Raw genomic sequence first — 18,531 nt, 5'->3', positions numbered from 1 at the left:
GCAGGGGCCGCGGGCCTCACCTCGCGCAGCAGGAGGGACAGCGCCCCGCTCAGGCCCGGCGGCACCGCGTAGCTGCACCGGGTCACGCTCGCCAGCATGGCCACGTGGTCGCGCTCGGGCGCCGCGGGGAACTGGGGGCACGGAGAGGGGGGGTCAGCGCCTGGCCCTCTCCCCGCTGAGCCCCGCGGGCTCGGCCGCAGCCGGGCCCGGAGCATCCTGGCCTTCACCTGTCCCGTGGCCAAGGCGAAGAGCACGACGCCCAGGGACCACCAGTCAGCAGCGTGGGTGTAGGGACCTCCGCTCAGCACTTCGGGGGCTGTCGGGGAGACGAGGCCGTGTCAGGGGGAGCCCGGGCCCCTGGCCCCCCGCCCCACCGCTCACCCATGTACTGCAGCGTGCCGCAGATGGTGTAGGCCCGCTCCCCCCGCGGCAGGTGCCGGGAAAGGCCGAAGTCCGTCAGCTTCAGGTGCCCTGCAGGGAGGCGCGGGGGCATCACCGGCCTGCCCCCATCCTGGGGTGGTCTCCCCTCCCCGCCCGATGCCCCAACCCACATACACGCTCCCTGGGAGGAGGGGACCAGCCCCGGCCCGGCGCGCCGCTGGGCCTCACCTCGCGTGTCCAGGAGGATGTTTTCCATCTGCAAGGAGGAGACGGCGGGTTATGTCGCTGCCAAGCCCAGGACACAGAAGGAGCAGCCGGCACCAGTGCAAGTGGTGGCAGGGTCCCAGGCCCCGGTGCCCCGAGGCCCCTCGTGCCCCTGCCAGCAGGGAGGAGGGAGCCAGTGGGGCCAAGGCACCCGAGCCTGGCAGCTAGCACCCGCATCGCAGGGCACCGGCCCGTGGCAAGGCCGGACAGGGCCACAACATACCTTCACGTCACGGTGCACGATGCCCAGGTCGTGGAGGTACCCTGGGGGGAGGCGTAGCGTCAGCAGCCTGGTCCCCTCCCCACGGCTTCCCCAGCCCATCCCAGAGCAGCCCAGCCCCCACCGGCGACCTGGAGGGGACAGCGGAGCTCCTGGGGTCCGGCCGGCCCCTCCAAGGGGGCAGCAGGAAGCACAGCCCAGCAACCCCCATCAGTGCTGGGGCTCCCGGGAGCAGCGCCAGGGCAGCCCGGCGCCGGCCGCTCACCCAGCACCAGGATCAGCTCGGCCGCAAACAGGCGCACGGTGGCTTCCTCCAGGTGCCCCGAGGCGGCCCAGAGCGCGTGCAGGTCCCCGGTGCTGCAGTACGTGCACACTGCGCAGGGCAAGGCAAACACGCGCTGCAGCCCAGCCGCCCTGCCCCGCACCCTGCCTCGGCGCTGGAGACTTTGCCCCACCGTGGAGCCAGCTGCCCCCAAGAGCCCCACCCCACCCCCCCGGAGGCGGAACAGACCTGGTCCCACGCGGCTCCCTGTCACCCCCACACTGCGCACCGCTCTCCCCCGCCCCCTGCCCCTCTGCTCTGCGGGGCAGCAAGCAGCGCAGCTAATCCAGGGATTGCAGCTGCCGGCTTAGCGCGGGGCAAGCACGTGGCAGACGTGCACAGAGGGAGCTCGTGCAGGGGACCAGCTCCCGCCGGCCAGCCACAGATGGTCACTCACTGATGAAGAGGTGCCGCTGTCCCTGCCAGCTGTCCCCGAGGCAGTGAACAAAGGGATGCTGCACCCGCCGCTGGCAAGCGAGGGACAGGACCCATGAGCACCCGAGCCAGGGTGGGCAGGAATAAGCAGGGCCCGCGGGGGGGCTCAGCCCCTGCCCCCCCCACCTCTGATGTGGGGGCACCAGTGCCTGCAGCTGTCCCTGCCTGGGAGCCAGGGAGAGGAGCCGGCTGCCCCCACATCCCCCAGCCCTGGCAGGTACCTGGATGCTGACTTCCTCCTTGCACTGCTTCAGGGTGTCCCGCCGCAGCACCTCCACCTTGGGCACCACCTGCGAGAGGCACGGCGGGTAAGCGGGAGCGGCCGGCCCGGCCCCGGCCCAGCGGTGCGCGACGGGCACTCACCTTCACCGCAACCACCGCCTCCCGCCTGCAGTCCAGCACCTTCAGCACCGTGCCGAAGGAGCCCTTGGCCACAAAGCCCAGGACCTGCCGGAGGAGAGGGCGGAGGTTGGCGCCAGGACAGCTCGGAAGCCATTGAGCCGGGTTCAGAAAAGGGGCTGGATGTGTGCTTGGAGGGAAAGGGCTTTGGCAGGCACTGGGCGCGGGGCACAGCCTCTGTGTCGGAGCTCCCTGGACCTCAAATGCTGCAGGCCGCAAGGGAGAGGAAGAGGGGAAAGCCCCCGGTCCACATCCCACCGCTGCCGCGCCACGCCGGAGACAGGCAAGCACCTGACCCCTTACGTTTTTATGGCACTCCCAAGCCCAGGCCCCGGCCCCGGCCCGGACGGAGAGCCTGGGGCCAGAACCGCCGCTACCGGAGCCGGGGAAGGGGCCGAGGAGGCTCGGGCTCCTGCTCCCCAGGGGCTGGCGGGGGAGAGGGCCAGGACAGCCAGGGCTGAGGCTCCCGTGAGCCTGGCTGGACTCTGCCCCGGGGGCCACGCCACCGCCCCCAGCCCAGCGGGCCCCGCACCTTGAGCTGCTGCTGGCGGATGGGGGGCCGCACGGGGAACTCGGGGAGGAAGAGGGCCACGCACTGCGGCAGCGGCCACTCCGACACCACCTTCTGCACCAGCCGGGGCAGCTGCTCGGCCGTGGGGACCGGCCCCCGCGGCGACTCAGCCCCCGCGTGCCGCCTGGCCACCAGGACCCGCTCCAGCCCTGACACGGCGCTCCCCACACGGCACAGGGCGCGCTTCCAGCTGCGGGGCCAGGCGGGCTCGGCCGCCACACCGCCGCCCTGCAGAGCCGGCGGAGCAGGGGTCACCTGCTGCGACCTGCTCTGGGGTGGGCCAGCTCGGACCCAGCCCGGTACGGCACTCCCCATTCCCCCCGAGATCCCAGCCCCCCCACAGCCACTTGACCACTCCTGTCCCCAGCCCCCACGCTGCACCCCCGCAAGCCCCTGCCCCCGGACAGACCGTGAACGATGCTGGCGCGGCGCGGGGGGCGGCCGCCTGGGGCTGGCTGCTGGCGGCTCCCATGCCCCTCCACCCTAGCCTGCTGCCCACCCCGTACAACGCATGGCTGGAGGATCCTCGCTGGGCAGCCCCTCTAATCCCTGGACCGTTACATAAATGCCCTAATCCCCGCGGCCGAGGACTGCTCGTTACCATGCAGGCCCGCCCCGCCCCTTTGCATAATGAGCACCGCCCATGGCCAGGCCCCAGCCCCACGCACAGCTGCCCCCTGCCCCCCCCAACTGTGCTGGGCACAGAGGGGATCCGCCAGCCTCCCCCCCAGCTGTGCCCGGGTGCCTCACAGCTGGACGGTCCCTACCACCACCCCCACCCGGGTTGATGCAGTGGCAGCATCTCTGCTCCTCACCAGGATAAACTGGACAGGCTCAGCCCAGGAGCGGGGCCTACACTCACTGCACCCCCACCCAGACTTGCCGCCGCCTGGCAGCTCCCCGGGCCCCCGCAGCAGCATGCACCAGGGATGCTGAGCGGCCGCAGCAGGAGGAATCCCAGAGCGGTGAAGCTGGGGGCTGGGGAGTCCCACCTGCAGGGGTGTGCAGCTCCCCCCCAGAGCCGGCCTGATTCCTAGTTTCATAGATCAGGTCGGAAGGGACTGAGCGATCATCGAGTCCAACCCCTGCCACGGCAGGAGACTACTGGGGTCAAACGACCCCCGCAAGGTGTTCATCCAGCCTCCTCTTAGAAACCCCCAGGGAAGGAGCCCAGGAGGTGCCAGCTCCCCCCGGGGCCAGGCAGAAGAGGAAGCCCAGGCAAGCAGGGCCTGGAGGGGGTAAGCCTGGCACCAAACCCCAGCAGGCTAGGGCAGGGCCCAGCTCCAGGCTCGCTGCAGCACACAGCAAGCAGGAAAACCACCCCAGGAGCTCAGCCACACGCTCGAGGCTGGGGAAGCGGGCACAGAGGTAGCGGGATCACAGGCATGACTCCCTGCAGCCAGAGAGAAGAGCCCATCATGCCAGGATGCAGACAGATCCAAATTAAAAACTTGTTTATTAAATGCTCTCCCCCAGTCCCCACTTGCCCAACAGTCACCAGGCCGGAGCGGACACACTCTTGCAGCATGGACGGTCACTCCAGCCGAGACACCGACACCGCCACCGCCACGCCCGGCGAGAGCCGCGTGGGATACACCCGTAATAAAAAAACAAGGCTCCGTGCGAAGAGCGGACGCCTGGGCCTGGCATCCCCACCCCGGCAGGCAGCCGACAGCCTGCCGCGGCCCAACTGCACCCCTGCGACGACAGTCCCTGCGGCGTGGGCCGGGCCAGCTGCGAGGAGGGGCTGCGCTCCCCTCTCCCCAAGGCGGCCAGAGCTGTTCCTGCCCCTTCCCGACCAGCTGGGCACCACCCTCACTTGCGCCTGCTGAAAATGGACTTCTTGCCCGGGTTCTTGTCACCCACGCTGAGGCCGATGAGCAGCCGCGCCTTCTCGTCCTCCTCCTGCTGCGGCACGGGCCCGTCCGACTTGCTCTCCGCCTTGCCCCGGGCCTCAGACCCCGCCGCCGGCTTCAGGCGCAGCTTCTCCTTGATCACCTGCACAGGTAGGGGCATGGGCTCGGGCAGGGCGTGTACCGGGCACATCCTAGCACCCCTGGGGAGCCAGTCCCCGGCCAGGCCCTGGCAGCAGTCCCAGCGAGCCTGGCAGCACCAGGCCAGGCCCCAGTGCTTCCTGTAGCACCAGGAAGCCACAGGGACAGGGGTTTCCCCAACCTGTCCCCACGCCCACACACAAGCCCCGGGCACTTCCCTCAGCCTGGCTGGGGGAGCGGAAGCAGCAGAGCTGCCAGCCAGAGGCACTGGGCAGGGCCGAGGACAGTCCCCCACGCCAGGGCCCCGTACCTGTGCCACCAGGGCCTTGCGGCTGTCCCGCTTCACCGCCATGGCGAAGTCCAGCCAGGTCCAAGTGTTGTTGTGGTACTCCAGGCATGGCAGCACCAGGTTCAGTTCCCCCCAGTCTACACTATTCTTCTCACCCTGTACAAGGGGAAGACTTGACTTGTCATGCAGCCTGTGGCCAAGCCTGGCTCCACCATCCTCACGCCGCAGGGACGGGGCTCAGCAAATGGGGCCTGCACACCCCCAGGAGCAGAGGCCACAAGAGAGGGGGGAACAGCTGATGCAAGTGGAGACGGGCAGCAGCTGCCCCACAAGTGCTGGTGTGCGACTCCTCCGCAAGGCCTGGCCCGGGCTGTGTCCCCTCCCCTCAGCCAGGGCCCACCAGATGCCTGCCACGAGGGGCACAGACCTTATAGCTGACGCAGAGCGGCACCTGCGGGATCTTGATGTAGATGAAGGAGTTGTTCATGGCGGCGCGCTCCTTCATCTTGTCAATGTCATCCACGGGGTGCTGCGGACAGAGCCAGGCAGAACCGCATGGAGGGACGGGGTCTGGAGCCAGGGAGTGGGGTACGAGGCCGGCACCAAGCTGCCGCTTTACCGAGCCCGTGGTCCCCTCTGCCACGTGGCTGCGCTGCCCAAGCCCTCACCATACAGACCAGGCTTGGCCTGCTAGTGGGGAGGGGTCCTCATGCTGCAGCTGGGGCTGGGGAGGTTGCAGGCCTGCCCCCGAGCAGGACACCAGCCTGAGGAGGGCCCCCACACAGCAGCAGGAGGTACGTACCTCGGGTGCTTTGCGGAACGACCTCCTGACCCCTGACGTCCGGTTCAGTCCCTGAGCGACCCCCTTCCCTGGGCCCAGCGAGTCCTCAGCCACCATCAGCTGCCGCGGCTTCACCACAGGCATCCCTGCAGGAGGTGGGTGGGCATCAGTGCAGGGTGGGGGGCTCCTGCATGGACCAGCCAACCGCCCCCGGGCTACCAGCCTGCTTGCCAACCCCCTTGAGCCACGCTGCTCTGGCCATGGCCTCACCTGTGCACACAGGTCTCCGGCTCCCCCCTCGCCTCGCCCAGCCCTGGCTCACAGCCCACATGGCGCTCACCCTGAGCCTTCCCCTGTTCTTGGCTGTGTGACCCTGTGTTCGGCTGTGAACATGCATGTCATTCAGCCCACTCTGGCATGGGTCACCTGCAAGCAGCTCCACACCCTGTCCCCCCCCAGACCACGGCCAAAGCACCAGGGCAATGCCAGACTCCGTGAGTCCCCGCCAGACCCAATGTCCCCGCACACAGGTGGGGTCCAGTCATGCTCTGCTAGGCAAGAGCGCCTGTGCTGCATGGAGCTGGGCATGCAGGACTGCGCCCAGCCCTGCACCCTGCCAGCTCTCACCTGTCGTCACCAGCTTGGACTTGTCCTCCTCGTCGCCCACCTCCTCCTCCTCCACAGTGCGGCCAGGGAAGAAGAAGCCCATCATCCTGTGGAAGAACTGGTGGGTGAGCTGGATGGTCAGAGGCACCACGTTCACCTGCGGGAGGAGCAGCAAGTCAGCATCCAGCACCGGGACCCCAGGCCACATGTAACCCCTACCCTCCCTTGCTCCTGGGAGGCTTCAGCCCCGTCTGCTCCAGTGACTCCTGCTGCACTTGCCAAGCACCAGCGCAGGAGGACCCGCTCACCTCAAAATGCTCCTTGATGGAGATGCCCCCGACCGGGGGCCGCACCTTGCTGAAGATGCGCAGCGCCAGCTGCCGGCCAGACTGGCAGGAACTCTGAGGCCGCAGCACCACCTGCCGGGCGCAGGGGGGAGCGCAGGCAGGTGAGGACAGGGGCAGCTCAGCACGCACCCCCACATCCTGGGGACGCTCACCCACCCACCCTGGCCGGGAGGGGGTCCCAGGCCTCACTCCCAGGCAGGTGCTTGCCTTGTACACAGCATTGGGCAGGAGATTGTTCATGGTGACCCAGCCCAGCTCCAGGAGATGCTCCGCAGTGTCATCTGATTTGTTCACCTGCAGAACAGCCATGAGTGCCTCTGCCCCGATTGCCCCCACCCGCAGCCCATGTTGGAGCCCAGCCGCCAGGCCGGAGGGGCAGCTTGAGCCCCCAGGCTGGAGATACCTTGCTGTAGAGGAAGCGCTGCAGCTCCAACTCGGCGATGCCCAGCTGCCCGTCCTCCTCGGTGAGGCGCCAGCGAGCCTGGGCGAAGTAAAACTCAGTGCGCCGCGCCACGCTCACATCCTCGAGTTGCTTGCGCAGCTCCATCTTGTTGGCCCGCTGCAGCTGGAAGTCCTTGAAGCACCTGCCAAGCGGGCAAGGGGATGCCATGAAACTGCGGCTCCTGGGAGCAGTGCCGGGGCTGGAGGCACGGCTGCGGGCAGCGCGAGGAAGACTGCCACTGGGCTCCGATACCTGATGAGGATGTTGAGCTCCTCGCTCTCCAGCTGCAGGGTGGCCTTCTCTTGGCTCAGCTGCTGCTGCAGCTTCTGGTTCAGGTCAAGCAGGCTCTCATTCTTGCCGTCATCCTGCAGAGACTGGATGGGCGACAAGGTCAGGCCCGCCTGTCCTGGCACAGGACCCCCGCCCCCCAGCCCAGGCGGGGCCGCACCTTCATGATGGAATACATCTGCTTCTCCAGCTGGCGGATCTGGGCCACGTGCTGCCTCACGGCCTCCTGCAGGTGCAGGATGCTGCTGCGCTGTTCCTCGGGGTTGCTGGAGATCTCCAACTGGAACCGCACCCGCTGTTTCTTCTCGCTGTGCTCCTACAGCACAGGGAGAGATGTCAGAGGGTGAGGGGGGCCCTGCACCTCCACCCCAGCCTAGGTCCTGCAGGTACCTTGCGCTTGGGCTCCACGTGCAGCAGCAGGTTGTTGACAATGTCGAGGATCATGGCGTACTGCGCCGGGTTGGTGGAGATCTCCAGGTCGTGGTGGATCAGTGTGAATGTGTCCACAGCACCTGGAAGGAGACCGGAGGGATGGGCTTTGGGGCCAGCTGGGAGCACAGCGAACCTGGCCACAGCCAGAGCTGGGAGGGCGCATCACATCAGGGGCTGGGGGGCCCACACCAGGCAAAAACCAGAACCAAATCAGGAAGGGTTGGCAGGTCCCACTCAGACAGCTCCGCTATGCCCCAGGCAGCTTCTGCGACAGGATGGACTGACGCAGGGCTGTCCAGTGGGGACCCTGTAACCGCACCCTCCTGCTTCTTCAGCAGGTCCTCCTTCTCCAGGTGGGCTGGGATCTCGGGCGGCTTGATCTGGGTGGCCAGCTCGGGGTCGATGTCATGGCTGTAACTGATGTAGTACATGCGGCAGCTGCACCGGGAGATGATCCTCTGCACCTGCTGGGTCTGCTGGGCTTCCGAGGGCTGGTTCCAGTCTGGGACCAGGCACAGGGGCAGCCGTCAGGGTGCCGCACCTTGGGCCGGCTGGGGAAGGGCATGGAGCTGCCCGTCCCCTGCGTGCTGAATACACCGCCCAGCATGCAGAGTGAGGGGGCAGACCCCAGGCAGGACAGGATGACAAATGCAAGCCCAACCCCTGCCCCTAGCCCATGCAGGGCCCCAGAGCTCTCACCCGGCTGTACGGACCAGCAAGGAGGAGCCCTCGGCACCCTGAGGAGGGAGCCTGGGGTCCAGCCCAGCCATGCTGGGCACTGACCTGTGGTGGTGCTGACCATGCCGCCCACGGCTTGCCCACTCTCCATGAGCTCCTGCACCGAGTCCAGGCTGCGCTGCCGATGCTCCTCAATGTTCTTCACCTGGGGGCAGAAGAGGCACTGGTGATGCTCTGCCCAACCCAGCCCTGCCACCCCACTCACCTGGGCACCAGCCCCGCAAGGGGACAAGCTCTTCCCCAGCGGCCGGGGGTAGGACTCTCAACGCTGTCCCAGCCGGGGGCTCGTCTGGGCTCCAGGTCTTGCTTTCCTTGTACAGGGGAATGCTGGGGCTTGCTCGGGCTCACACAAGGACAGGGCAGCCACCCACCTCCAGCCACAGCTGCCCATCCTCCTGCTCCACTGGGCTGCTCTCGGTGGTGGCAAAGTACTGCATGCCATCCAGCAGGCAGGTCCATGAGGTCTTCTGCTTCAGCGTGTCCCCATACCAGGCGGGGTGGTGCTGGCACTGCAGCAGCTGGGCTTTGGCTGCCGACACGATCACGCAGCCCTCCGTCTCCGCCCCACGCAGCACCATCTGCGACAGGAGCGGCCCTCAGTGCCGGCCCAGCAGGGACACCCGCCCCCAGGCCCCATAGGCAGCAGGGGAAGAATGCACAGCCCTTAGTCTCATCCTCCCTATGGGGGCAGGGGAGACAGCAGGGCAGGAGCACTGGCTGCGGGAACAGCGCCCAGGTCTTTCCGTGGCGCCCAGGGGAGGAAGAGGACGGGGCAGGGAGCAGGGCAGGGGTCCAGGTACCTGGCAGTTAACCAGCTCGATGAGGCTGTTGCGGTTGAAGATGTCATCGGTCTGGCAGGCGGCAATGCCGCACAGCTGCTCCGTGGCCCCCGGGTCCTCCTCTGTGAAGACCACAAACTTGTCCGTCTCCTCGATGAGCTTTTGCAGCATGTAGGCTCCTGGGGCAAGAGTGGGGTTAGCCTGCCTGGCAGGGCAGGGGCTCCACCGGCAGAGGCAGGGAGGAGGCGGCTCCTGCCTGGCAGAGCAAGGCTCAGCAGCTCCTGGGCCCAGGGTGGGTGCACTCACCCCCCGAGGAGCCCCTCTCAACACGGCCCCCGTTGCTGGGAGCACTCGCCCGTGGCTGGGGGGGCGGCTGGGGGGTGGGGAGGCCCCGCTTCAGCTTTTTAGCAGGGAGCTGGGTGTCGATCTTTAACCCCTTCAGTGCCTCAGTGGAGAGGTTCCGCTTGAGCACGGCTGCTTTCTTGTAGCCATCGTAGAGGCCGAAGGCGATGTCGCGGTTCGTGGTGGTCCAGGATGCGCGCAGGTCCACCAGCTGCAGCTGGTGTGTATGGAAGACATCGTCCCCATCCCGGACGGGCAGCTCCTGTGGGATCCAGCGGGTTGGAGCAAAGCCAAACACCCCCCCACCCCTCCTGTCCTCCCACAACCTGACTACACAACTCCAGCAACAGGCTCGGAGGCCCTGCAGGTCCTGGGGAGGCAGCATGGCGGGGGACCAGGGCTCCAGGCCTGGCTGGCAGGGTGGTCACTGCCTTTTTCTGAACCCTGATGGAGGGCCCACAAGTCCTGCACAGATCAGCACTGGCTGCTGACTGGGCAGCTGTTCAGCCCTGCTCAGTTCCTCCTGCCCCAAGTGCTTGGAGGGTCCCTGGGGGAACAGCCCCCGCTCCCCATGCTGGAGTCATGGGGTAGTTCACACCCCCGGGATCCCCCTGCCCTACGTGATACTAGCGAAGCGGGCACGGGGGCTGGGGCGGTACCTCCTCGGCAGCGCGGGCACTGTGCCGCTGGTAGATGAGGCATGACAGGCTCAGCAGGTGGGTCTTCTTCACCAGGGAGTTGAGGCGGTGGTCGGCGCTCTCGTCGCAGGTCGAGGCCATGAGGTACACGGTGACAGCGTTCAGGTCGCTCACCATCTGCGTGACACTCCACTCCGAGATCAGGCGCCGCATCACGGTGCCCGCTGGAGCGAGAGCAGCAGTTAGCAGGGAGCTGGAGGCCCGGCCCACCCTGCCCCCAGCCAGCCCCCGGCCCCTGCCTCACCTTGGGGGATGAGCCGCTGAGTACCACGAGTGAAGATGTGCCCCTTGCGGCACTCCACCTGGATCCCTCGCTGCTGTGCAAACGAGGCCCAGTAATGCACCTGCGGAGCGGAGACAGGCACTCAGACAGCCGCGGACAAGAGCGCCTCACCTGCCCCCCGCGGCTCATCCCCAGCTGGGCGCAGCCTCACCTGGAGCTGGGGGAAGAGGGCACGGAAGGAGAGCTCCTTGTAGTGCTGCCCCAGCTTCTTCTTGCTGGGCTTGAGGTTGTTGAAGAGCGTCCCGCGGCAGATGGGGCGCGTCACACTGGTCCAGGTGGCCCAGAAGTTCTGCATCCAGCGCAGGGTGCTGCTGTAGAGCAGGATCTGGGGCTGGGAGAGCTCTGGGAGGACACACACAGCACTTGGCATCGCTCCCCCACCTCTGCCTGTAGCACCTCAGCCCTCCCGGCACCTGGGATCCACGGCCCACAGGCAACACGGGGTGCTTCGGCAGCAGGAGGAGCGCAGGGGATCTCCATCCCTCCTCCCCCAAACCTCCCCACTCACCCCTGCTGGGCCGGGTGAGGTCCATGTGGATGGAGAGGTTGAGGTTGGTGGAGCGGAAGGCACGGTACGAGTCGTGCAGCTGCCCCACCGGCACCTCGGGCAGGAACTGTGGGCACCGCAGCACCACGCCGTGGTGGTCGTGGGGGTTGCCGTGGCAGAGCCACTGCAGGTCTAGGGTCATGCACAGGTCGGGCAGGTGCAGGAAGCAGCAGTCGTCATACCTGCTCCGGGAGAGATGGGGTCAGGCCTGGCCCCGGCTCTGCCCCAGGCTGCCCTGCCCCACAGCCACACTCACTTGGAAGCCGTGCGCACGTTGACATCCAGGTCACCCTTGAAGACGAACTGCCCAGGCCTCCAGTGGAAAGAGAGACCGCTCCACTCCCAGTGCATGTTCTCTGTGGTGTTGTAGGGGTCCTGTGAGGCAAGACTGGGGGTAAGGGTGGCCACGTGGGCTCAGTCTGGGGTCCAGGGCAGGAGGCTGCCAGGAAAACTCACCTCGGTGGCTAGCTGGTGTAGGTTGGCCTGCTCAATGTCCATGTGCCAGTCCCCGTGGAACAGCAGGCGGCTTTTATCCCACCAGGGCAGGGGGGCGCTGGGATCCTCCGAGGGCTTGGTGAGCAGATCCACGCACTGCCCGACGAGGGTCCAGGCCGGGTCCCAGCAGGGTCCCCACACAATGGTATACAGGGCAATCTCGGCTGGGGGTGGGCACCGGCTCAGCACAGCTGCTTCCTGGGAGCTCCTCCCTCTCCACGGGCTGGGACGCCAAGCCCCAGCCTCTGGCCTGCCTCTCCACCCAGCTCAGTGCAAGCGGTGAAGGACTGGGGCTCGAGGGTACAGCCCTCCCCCCCACACCCCCGGCCCACACATGGAACTAAGAGCACATGGACTGTCGTGTCCTGGGTCAGACGCTAGGTCTGCCTTGCCCCGTCTCTTGTCACACGGGGGCAAAGTGGAGGCTGGAAAGAAGAGCGGACTGGGTCCAACTGAGGTTTTTTTGCCCCACTTGCAGCCTTCAGCGAACGAACACAGAGCCACCCCCGTGGCAGAGACCCAACCCCACGGCACCCGCCTCAGAGCCCACTTACAGCGGAAGTCGTGGTAGAACTTGAGGGGCGGCATGTTCCTCTCGACAGTGACCTGGCCCCAGGGCGCCCCCAGCTCCAGCAGCTGGCGGAGGCGGGAGCAGGCCTGACCACGCTGCTCTGCCCCAGCCAGCCGGCCCTGCAGCCGCCAGTCCCGGATCTCGAACAGGTAGCGGGGGTAGTCGCGGATGCGCACTGCGGGAAGAGGCAGCGTGTTCCGAGGGAGCAAGGGAGAGGCAGCCACGAGGCCCAGCCGGCAACCCTGGGCACCCTAGCAGGGACTGGGGACCCCCCAGGAGGAGCAGACACTCACTAAAGAAGGTCTTGACGCTGCCCTTCACCATGCGGCACCAGTGAGTGACGAGCTCCAGGCCCTCAGGAGGGAGCGGGCTGACACCATCCAGGTCCCGCATCTGTTCCAGGACGCGGGGGGCGCCGTGGAAGGACTCGTCAGCCAGGGCGGCCAGCTGGAGGCCAGCGAGGGTCCAGGTGAGCAAGGCCCGGCGCATGGGCGTGTTAGCATAGAGGCGCCGCGAGCGCTGAATGTAGATCTCAATGTTCTTGCGCTCCAGCGAGGCGTAAAGCTCCTCGATCTTGCGGGCGGGCAGCAGCTCGCCGTGCTGCTTGCGCAGCGCCGCCACCTTGGCGTCCAGCAGCTGCAACCGCTTGGCGCTCTCCTTACTCTCGTCCTTCATCAGCTCATAGTTGTCCCGCAGCTTCACCTCCAGCACGGCATCCAGGAAGACCCAGGAGAAGCGCTGTACCTTCAGCAACAAATCGGGGGGCAGGGCTGGCTGCATGGGGCTACCCCCACGCCCATGCAACCCCTTCAGCCACTTCTGCACGCCGATGGCTGCGTCCAGAGTGCGGGAGACATCGTACTGGTAGGGGAGCTCCACGGCCACCATGGCACAGGACAGGACCCAGGCGCGGTTGCGTAGGGTGCGCAGGGCCGGGCAAGCGCAGCGCTGCAGTGTCAGCTCCTCCAGCTCAGGCAGCAGCTGGACCTCCACCTCCTTGAAGCTGAAGATGCTGTGGCCATCGAAGCCAGCTGCCACCTCGGGGCAGTACACCTGCAGGGCTCCGCCGCCGTGCCAGCTGGCCGAGGCCTGTTCCGCCACCAGACTGATGTAGTTGGTGGCAGAGACGAAGGCCGTGAGCTTGGCCGAGCTCAGCTCCATTGCCAGGGAGTGCAGCCGCCTCAGCGGGGCCCCCTCTGCACCAAGGCTCTCTGGGGGGCCTGGGGCAATGTCCCGGGGGCCTAGGGTGCTCTGCAGCACGTTGCAGCAGTGCTGAGCAGCCAGAACGTGCTGATACAGGTACATGTGGTCAGGTGGACTCCACAACGCTGTTAGGCCCTCACCACACTGCACCTGCGCAGAGGGAAGCCGGCACTGGCTCACTGCTCTCCCCAGGGCTCCCGGGAGAGCGAGGGCACTGCGTGGAGCCAGGCACAGTGCCCAGTCCCGCTCCGCACAGATGCCTCCCTGCACCAGTACCAGGGACCACCTCCCACGCACAGCCCCGTAGCAGCCCTGCCACAGGCTGTGACCAAAACAGCTAGGGCCTCAGCTGAGAGTGCGACCTCGGGGCCTGGCAGCACAGAGGCGACCAGTGCCCTGATCCATCCAGCCACGTGCACCCTGGCTCAGTCAGGTCAGTCTCAGAGCCCTCCCTTGGCCTGAGCTGCTGCAAAGCCTCCTGCTCCCCGACAGGGCCCTGCCTACCTCCAGGGAGCGGGTGCTGCTGTGGTAGGTGAGAGACAGCGCAGAGATGCTCACAACGGGGCTGGGCACAGCCGGCGCCTTGCAGCATGGCTGCATCTTCTCTGTGATGCTCTTGACCAGGGCCAGCGCCACACCCTGGACACCAACCGTGCAGCTCTCAGCGCTACCCTGCACAGTCAGTGTGTCCAGCCTCACCTCCAAAGCACCTGCACAGAGATGGGGCATCACCCCAGGGCAGGGGGCACTCACTTCTCAAGGGAGCCAGGATAGCCCCTGCCAAGCCACATGAGGGACTGCAAGGGGGCAGGCAGGGGGCAGCAAGGGCAGCCCAGACACAGGCCCAGCACACCAGACCCGCAGAGGAGGGAGAGTTCCTGGGGGCAGCTGGCAGGAGCCGACAGGGGCGGGCGCACAGAGCACCACAATCACTCACCCACTAGGCTGGCCAGTGTGAACAGGTTGACGTCCTCCACCTTCAGATCCACTTTCCAGAGCAGACCCCAGGGCACCCCTGGGGAAGGCGGTAGCTCTGTAGGGGACTCCAGGGTAGCAGGGCCTGGCCGCAGCAGTGCCAGGACCCTGGCAAGGCACTCGGTGCAGGTGTCCGACGACTCCACCTGCAGGCCCCGGAGACTGCAGTCCAGGAAGAGTGTGTCCGCCTGGGTGCTGGACGTGCCCAGGGGCTGGTTGTAGCTGCCCTGCAGGGGCAAGGGCCAGCAATTATATACGGGCAGGTCCTGCCTGCCCGCCCAATGAACATGTGGCAGCTAGCCAAGTTGTGCATGCTGCCCAGGGGTGGAGGGGAGCACAGCCCCCCCGCTGTACTCACCTGCAAGCTGAAACAGTCGAGGATTAGGGCCTCGCCCCAGACATGGGCGCTGGGCGGGTGCAGGGCCCTCTGGATGTGCGAGTCGGGGCCCACACGCCAGCAAAGGTGGTCAACGGTCAGCAGCGCCCGCTGGTGCATGGTCTGGGGGCGCAGGTGCTGGTAGTCTGTGGGTGCAAAGCCAGGGTGAGTGCAGGCTGGGCCAGCACATGCCATGTAGGCCACCCAGACACCTCCGCTCCTGGGGCAGTCCCTGGGTATGGATGCCCCCACATGGACAGCCAATGCGCTGGAAGGTGCCTACTCCTGTCACCCTCCTATCTGCCAGGCCCATAAGGCTCGTCTCTGCAGGACCCCGGGCTGAGTTAGGCTCCCCTCATTATGCACCTGCCACTAGCAAAGCCCTAGCCCCTGTTCCCAACCCTGAGAGAGTAGCTGAACCATATCAGCCAGGTCTCTGAACAGCTGCTTGCACCTGCTGTGATGGAGTTGAAGCCCAGGGCAAAAGGCGGTGTGTCCCCCAGCTGCACCGAGATGCTGACGTTGGACAGGGAGGCAGAGAAGACAATGGGAGCCAGGATCTGGGGGCAGCTCCTGCCACATGGCGGGGAAAGACCAAGTGTTAGCGGCACAGAGCCCTCCGGGCTAAGCCTGCCGGGCACCAAGCCTGGAGAAGGCCCCTCTGTCAGGAACATGGCTGGCCTGGCTCCCAGGGCAGTCAGTACAGACTCAGGACAACCAGCAGCAGCAGGCCAGAGACGTGCACACCACACCCCCAAGCTGCCCTGGTGGGGGACGGCACTCACCTGCCCTTGCGGCCCTGGTGGGTGGGCAGCGGGGAGCAACCCCGGCTCTCCTGCGCCAGCACGCCGAGCCAGTGTGAGAACTCCTGGTGTCGGTAGTGGACGATGCAGGTGTTGAGCAGCACAGCAGCCGACACGTCGATTGCCGTGACCTGGCAGCAGGGAGGGAGGTGAGAGTGGGATCCATCCCCCAGCTCCACACATGCAGCCAGAACCAGGCAGTGGAGAAACAGGGGTGCCAAGGGGCAGGGAGCCCAGGCACAGCAGGCACTGAGGCACACTCACCTGGACACTGGACTTCAGCGAGCTCAGGCACACGATGCGCTGACGGCTCTGGGACAGCAGCAGGCCATCTGCAGGAAGAGGGGCAGCGGCGGGTTAGCTGGGCCAGGGCTGCAGCCACCCACTGCGCACCCACCACGTGAAACTGGACAGTCTGGGCCAGAAGGGGCGGTCCCTGCGCGAGAGCCCCCCGGGCTGAGCCAGCCCTGCCCCTGCCCTGGAGCCCTCCTGGCACTCGCCTTCCAGCAGCAGCTCCACACTCATCTGGTCCAGGTCAGAGGCAGGCGTGAAGCTGCGCAGCGGATGCTGCTCCTCGTCGCGCTGGTACAGGAACTGCAGCAGCTTCAGGGTCCACGTGAGGTGCCTGCAGCAGCCAGCCCCAGGTGCAGGGCATGAGGGGAGGGCCCGCCGCACCACTGCCTCCTGCCCCCCAGCCCAGCGCGCACCAGCTGGCAGTCTCCTCACCTCCAAGGATAAGCTGCCTGCTGCTCCCACCCGACACCACACTCATTCGGCCCCAGAGCCCCCACCTGGCTCTGCTCAGAGCCCCCTGGGGCATTCTTGCCTGCCACAGGCTCACAGCCAAGGAGGATGGGCAGGGACCAGGCACCAGGGACAAGTAGCACAACAACCCCTGCAAGCACTGGACCCATTCTCTGCCCCCCGTTACCTCTTCTGACTGTTCATTGACAGCACCACGCTGGTGCTCTCCAGCTGCACCTTCACCTTGTTGGGGATGAGCTGCAGGGCACCCACACCCAGCGGAGACAGCGCTGTGGGAGCCGCTTCAGGGCCTGGGAGGGACACAGTCATAAGCCATCGAGCCCAGAGCTCCCCACTCCTCCCTGGAAGCATCCAGCCCTACTACCCTCATCCCAGCTCCCACCACACCCCTAGGGCCGCAGAGACCCCAGGGGGCCCCAGGTGCCCGTTCTCCACCCCCACAGCCCCCCAGGTGCAAGGGCCAAACCTGGGGCAGGGTCAGCAGGTGGGTCCCTGACACGGCTCCGCCTCTCGCTGCGGGCCGCCCAGCGCAGCAGCTCGCTGCTGAACAGCCCCTCGTGCAGCTCGGCCTGCAGAGTCCACACGTCCAGGCTGACGCCTGTCAGCTGCCGCTTGCTCACGCTGACCTGCACGGAGAGGGAGAGCGCCAGCACCAGCTCCGCCAGGCACGTGTCGTCCTGCGGGGGGGAGGAGGGGAGTCAAGGAGCCTGCCAACCTCCCAGGGGAGGCCGTGCTCAAGGCAGAGCTTCGTGCGTGCCCTTCCTGTGCCCAGCGATGCCTGGGCACAGCCTGGTCTCAGCACCCAGCGCAGGCATCCTGCCGCCTCTCCTGGGGAGCAAGCCTTGCCCTGTCCTGTGCTGCAGGTTTCGTGTCCAGCTGGCACCTCCCATTAGAGGAGCTCACGCGCTCTGGAGCCGGCTCCAGGTCTCCTGGTGCCACAGCCCAGGCTGTGCTTAGCAGGGCCAGCAGCGATGGTGCGGTTCCTCCCGCAGCTCCAGCTGCAACCCCAGCCTCCTCCCCAGGGGGCCCAGGCAGCCGCAGGGCACCAGCCCCCGACACTCACCAGCTGGCTGCTCCGCAGCACCTTGCTGTTCATCTGCGTCAAGGTCACCTCGCAGTCCAGGCTGGGGGGCAGAAGGGAGATGAGCCCCACCCACCTCCACTGCTGCCCCAGACCCAAGCTACTGCCACGGCGCGTTCTTGGGCAGAGGGCACCCGACCCACCCTCAGAAGGGCCCACTGGGTACCAGAACGGCTCAGGTCCCCGGGGAGAGGGCTCCAGGACCACCACTGCGTGGCCTTGGGGGTGAGCTGGGGAGTGGCAGATGGGCCAAGTGGTGGACGTGTGCAGCCCAGCAAGGAGGGGTCACGAGAGGTGGGGACAGGGCTCTCCTGGTTGCGGGCAGCTGACCCCTGGCTCCTGCCCGCCACGTTACCTCCTGCCATCGCTGTCCAGCAGGAGCCGGGTCCTGGTGACCTGGATGTGCCAGAGCGACTCGGATGTGGCCACGTGCAGCACCATGATGTTGACAGAGTCCACGTGCACGGAGACGAGCTGAGGACCAGGAGGCAGTGAGGATGGCTGGGGGGAAACCCCCGCCCCCCAGCTCCCCTGCTCCTCTGGGCCTCACCTGGCTCAGGACCCGCAACAGGGAGGGCTTCACAGGCAGCTCCCGCTCGCCCTCCTCGCTGCCACCATCCCTGGGAGCCGCAGGGAACGGGGGCAGGTGCCCGGGGGCCTTCTGCAGGTCCAGGCGGATCCGCACCTCCCCGAAGCACAGCGCCAGGTAGCGCCTGGATGGGAAGACAGCGACAGGCCGTTACCAGGGCCCCCCCAGGTGCCCCCACGCGCGGGCCGGCAGCGGGGGACCCTGGGGTACGCACGGCAGCTCGTGGCTCAGCAGCTTGCTGGAGATCCAGACGCTGTCGATCTCCTGTGGGGGACAGAGGCGCGTCAGCGGGGCTCTGCTGCCGGCCGCGCCGCTTTCGGGAGGGCAAGGCCCGGTACCCACCACGACCCGCTGCTCCTGCGGGAACTCGAGGCTGATGTTGCGGAGCCGCAGGAAGCCGCCGACCCGCAGCTCGGCGCGGAGCTGCCGCCGGCACCAGCGCACGGCCAGGCGGCACAGCAACCACCTGCGGGCGCAGCGTGGGTCAGCGCCGGCCCCGGGCACCCGCAACGCCT

General features: G+C 67.2%; 2 protein-coding genes across 2 annotated transcripts in view; both read right to left on the bottom strand.

Annotated features, from left to right (window-relative positions):
• The window catches only part of LOC109316965 (sperm-associated antigen 5), a 12,007-nt gene extending 9,100 nt beyond the window's left edge, over positions 1-2,907 (bottom strand). The window contains exons 1-10 of the mRNA XM_019545334.1: positions 2,554-2,907; positions 1,986-2,069; positions 1,844-1,912; positions 1,585-1,654; positions 1,131-1,238; positions 869-909; positions 610-637; positions 382-471; positions 228-316; positions 9-131 (exon numbers count right to left, since the gene is read on the bottom strand). Coding sequence (XP_019400879.1) covers positions 9-131; positions 228-316; positions 382-471; positions 610-637; positions 869-909; positions 1,131-1,238; positions 1,585-1,654; positions 1,844-1,912; positions 1,986-2,069; positions 2,554-2,907 — 1,056 coding nt within the window. The remainder of the gene's footprint in view (positions 1-8; positions 132-227; positions 317-381; positions 472-609; positions 638-868; positions 910-1,130; positions 1,239-1,584; positions 1,655-1,843; positions 1,913-1,985; positions 2,070-2,553) is intronic.
• Positions 2,908-4,029: 1,122 nt separating this feature from the next.
• The window catches only part of KIAA0100 (KIAA0100 ortholog), a 15,807-nt gene continuing 1,305 nt past the window's right edge, over positions 4,030-18,531 (bottom strand). The window contains exons 2-39 of the mRNA XM_019545333.1: positions 18,359-18,529; positions 18,231-18,280; positions 17,978-18,140; positions 17,783-17,901; positions 17,410-17,470; positions 16,813-17,023; positions 16,513-16,636; positions 16,082-16,206; positions 15,846-15,913; positions 15,564-15,712; positions 15,233-15,351; positions 14,761-14,924; positions 14,365-14,629; positions 13,932-14,137; positions 12,518-13,577; positions 12,208-12,399; positions 11,615-11,817; positions 11,415-11,533; positions 11,120-11,340; positions 10,763-10,953; positions 10,573-10,672; positions 10,290-10,492; positions 9,595-9,892; positions 9,310-9,467; positions 8,881-9,087; positions 8,555-8,654; positions 8,091-8,273; positions 7,730-7,851; positions 7,500-7,655; positions 7,304-7,425; positions 7,013-7,193; positions 6,817-6,903; positions 6,571-6,681; positions 6,284-6,419; positions 5,678-5,802; positions 5,303-5,404; positions 4,897-5,031; positions 4,030-4,590 (exon numbers count right to left, since the gene is read on the bottom strand). Of these exons, the coding sequence (XP_019400878.1) occupies positions 4,408-4,590; positions 4,897-5,031; positions 5,303-5,404; positions 5,678-5,802; positions 6,284-6,419; positions 6,571-6,681; positions 6,817-6,903; positions 7,013-7,193; positions 7,304-7,425; positions 7,500-7,655; positions 7,730-7,851; positions 8,091-8,273; positions 8,555-8,654; positions 8,881-9,087; positions 9,310-9,467; positions 9,595-9,892; positions 10,290-10,492; positions 10,573-10,672; positions 10,763-10,953; positions 11,120-11,340; positions 11,415-11,533; positions 11,615-11,817; positions 12,208-12,399; positions 12,518-13,577; positions 13,932-14,137; positions 14,365-14,629; positions 14,761-14,924; positions 15,233-15,351; positions 15,564-15,712; positions 15,846-15,913; positions 16,082-16,206; positions 16,513-16,636; positions 16,813-17,023; positions 17,410-17,470; positions 17,783-17,901; positions 17,978-18,140; positions 18,231-18,280; positions 18,359-18,529 (6,690 nt within the window). The 3' untranslated portion in view covers positions 4,030-4,407. The remainder of the gene's footprint in view (positions 4,591-4,896; positions 5,032-5,302; positions 5,405-5,677; positions 5,803-6,283; positions 6,420-6,570; positions 6,682-6,816; positions 6,904-7,012; positions 7,194-7,303; positions 7,426-7,499; positions 7,656-7,729; positions 7,852-8,090; positions 8,274-8,554; positions 8,655-8,880; positions 9,088-9,309; positions 9,468-9,594; positions 9,893-10,289; positions 10,493-10,572; positions 10,673-10,762; positions 10,954-11,119; positions 11,341-11,414; positions 11,534-11,614; positions 11,818-12,207; positions 12,400-12,517; positions 13,578-13,931; positions 14,138-14,364; positions 14,630-14,760; positions 14,925-15,232; positions 15,352-15,563; positions 15,713-15,845; positions 15,914-16,081; positions 16,207-16,512; positions 16,637-16,812; positions 17,024-17,409; positions 17,471-17,782; positions 17,902-17,977; positions 18,141-18,230; positions 18,281-18,358; positions 18,530-18,531) is intronic.

Source organism: Crocodylus porosus, unplaced genomic scaffold, assembly GCF_001723895.1.
Source record: "Crocodylus porosus isolate Cpor-Errol unplaced genomic scaffold, CroPor_comp1, whole genome shotgun sequence".
In the NCBI taxonomy this organism is placed as follows: domain Eukaryota; kingdom Metazoa; phylum Chordata; order Crocodylia; family Crocodylidae; genus Crocodylus; species Crocodylus porosus.
The sequence above is the reverse complement of the archived record's forward strand: the minus strand, read 5'-3'. Positions and strand labels throughout refer to the sequence as shown.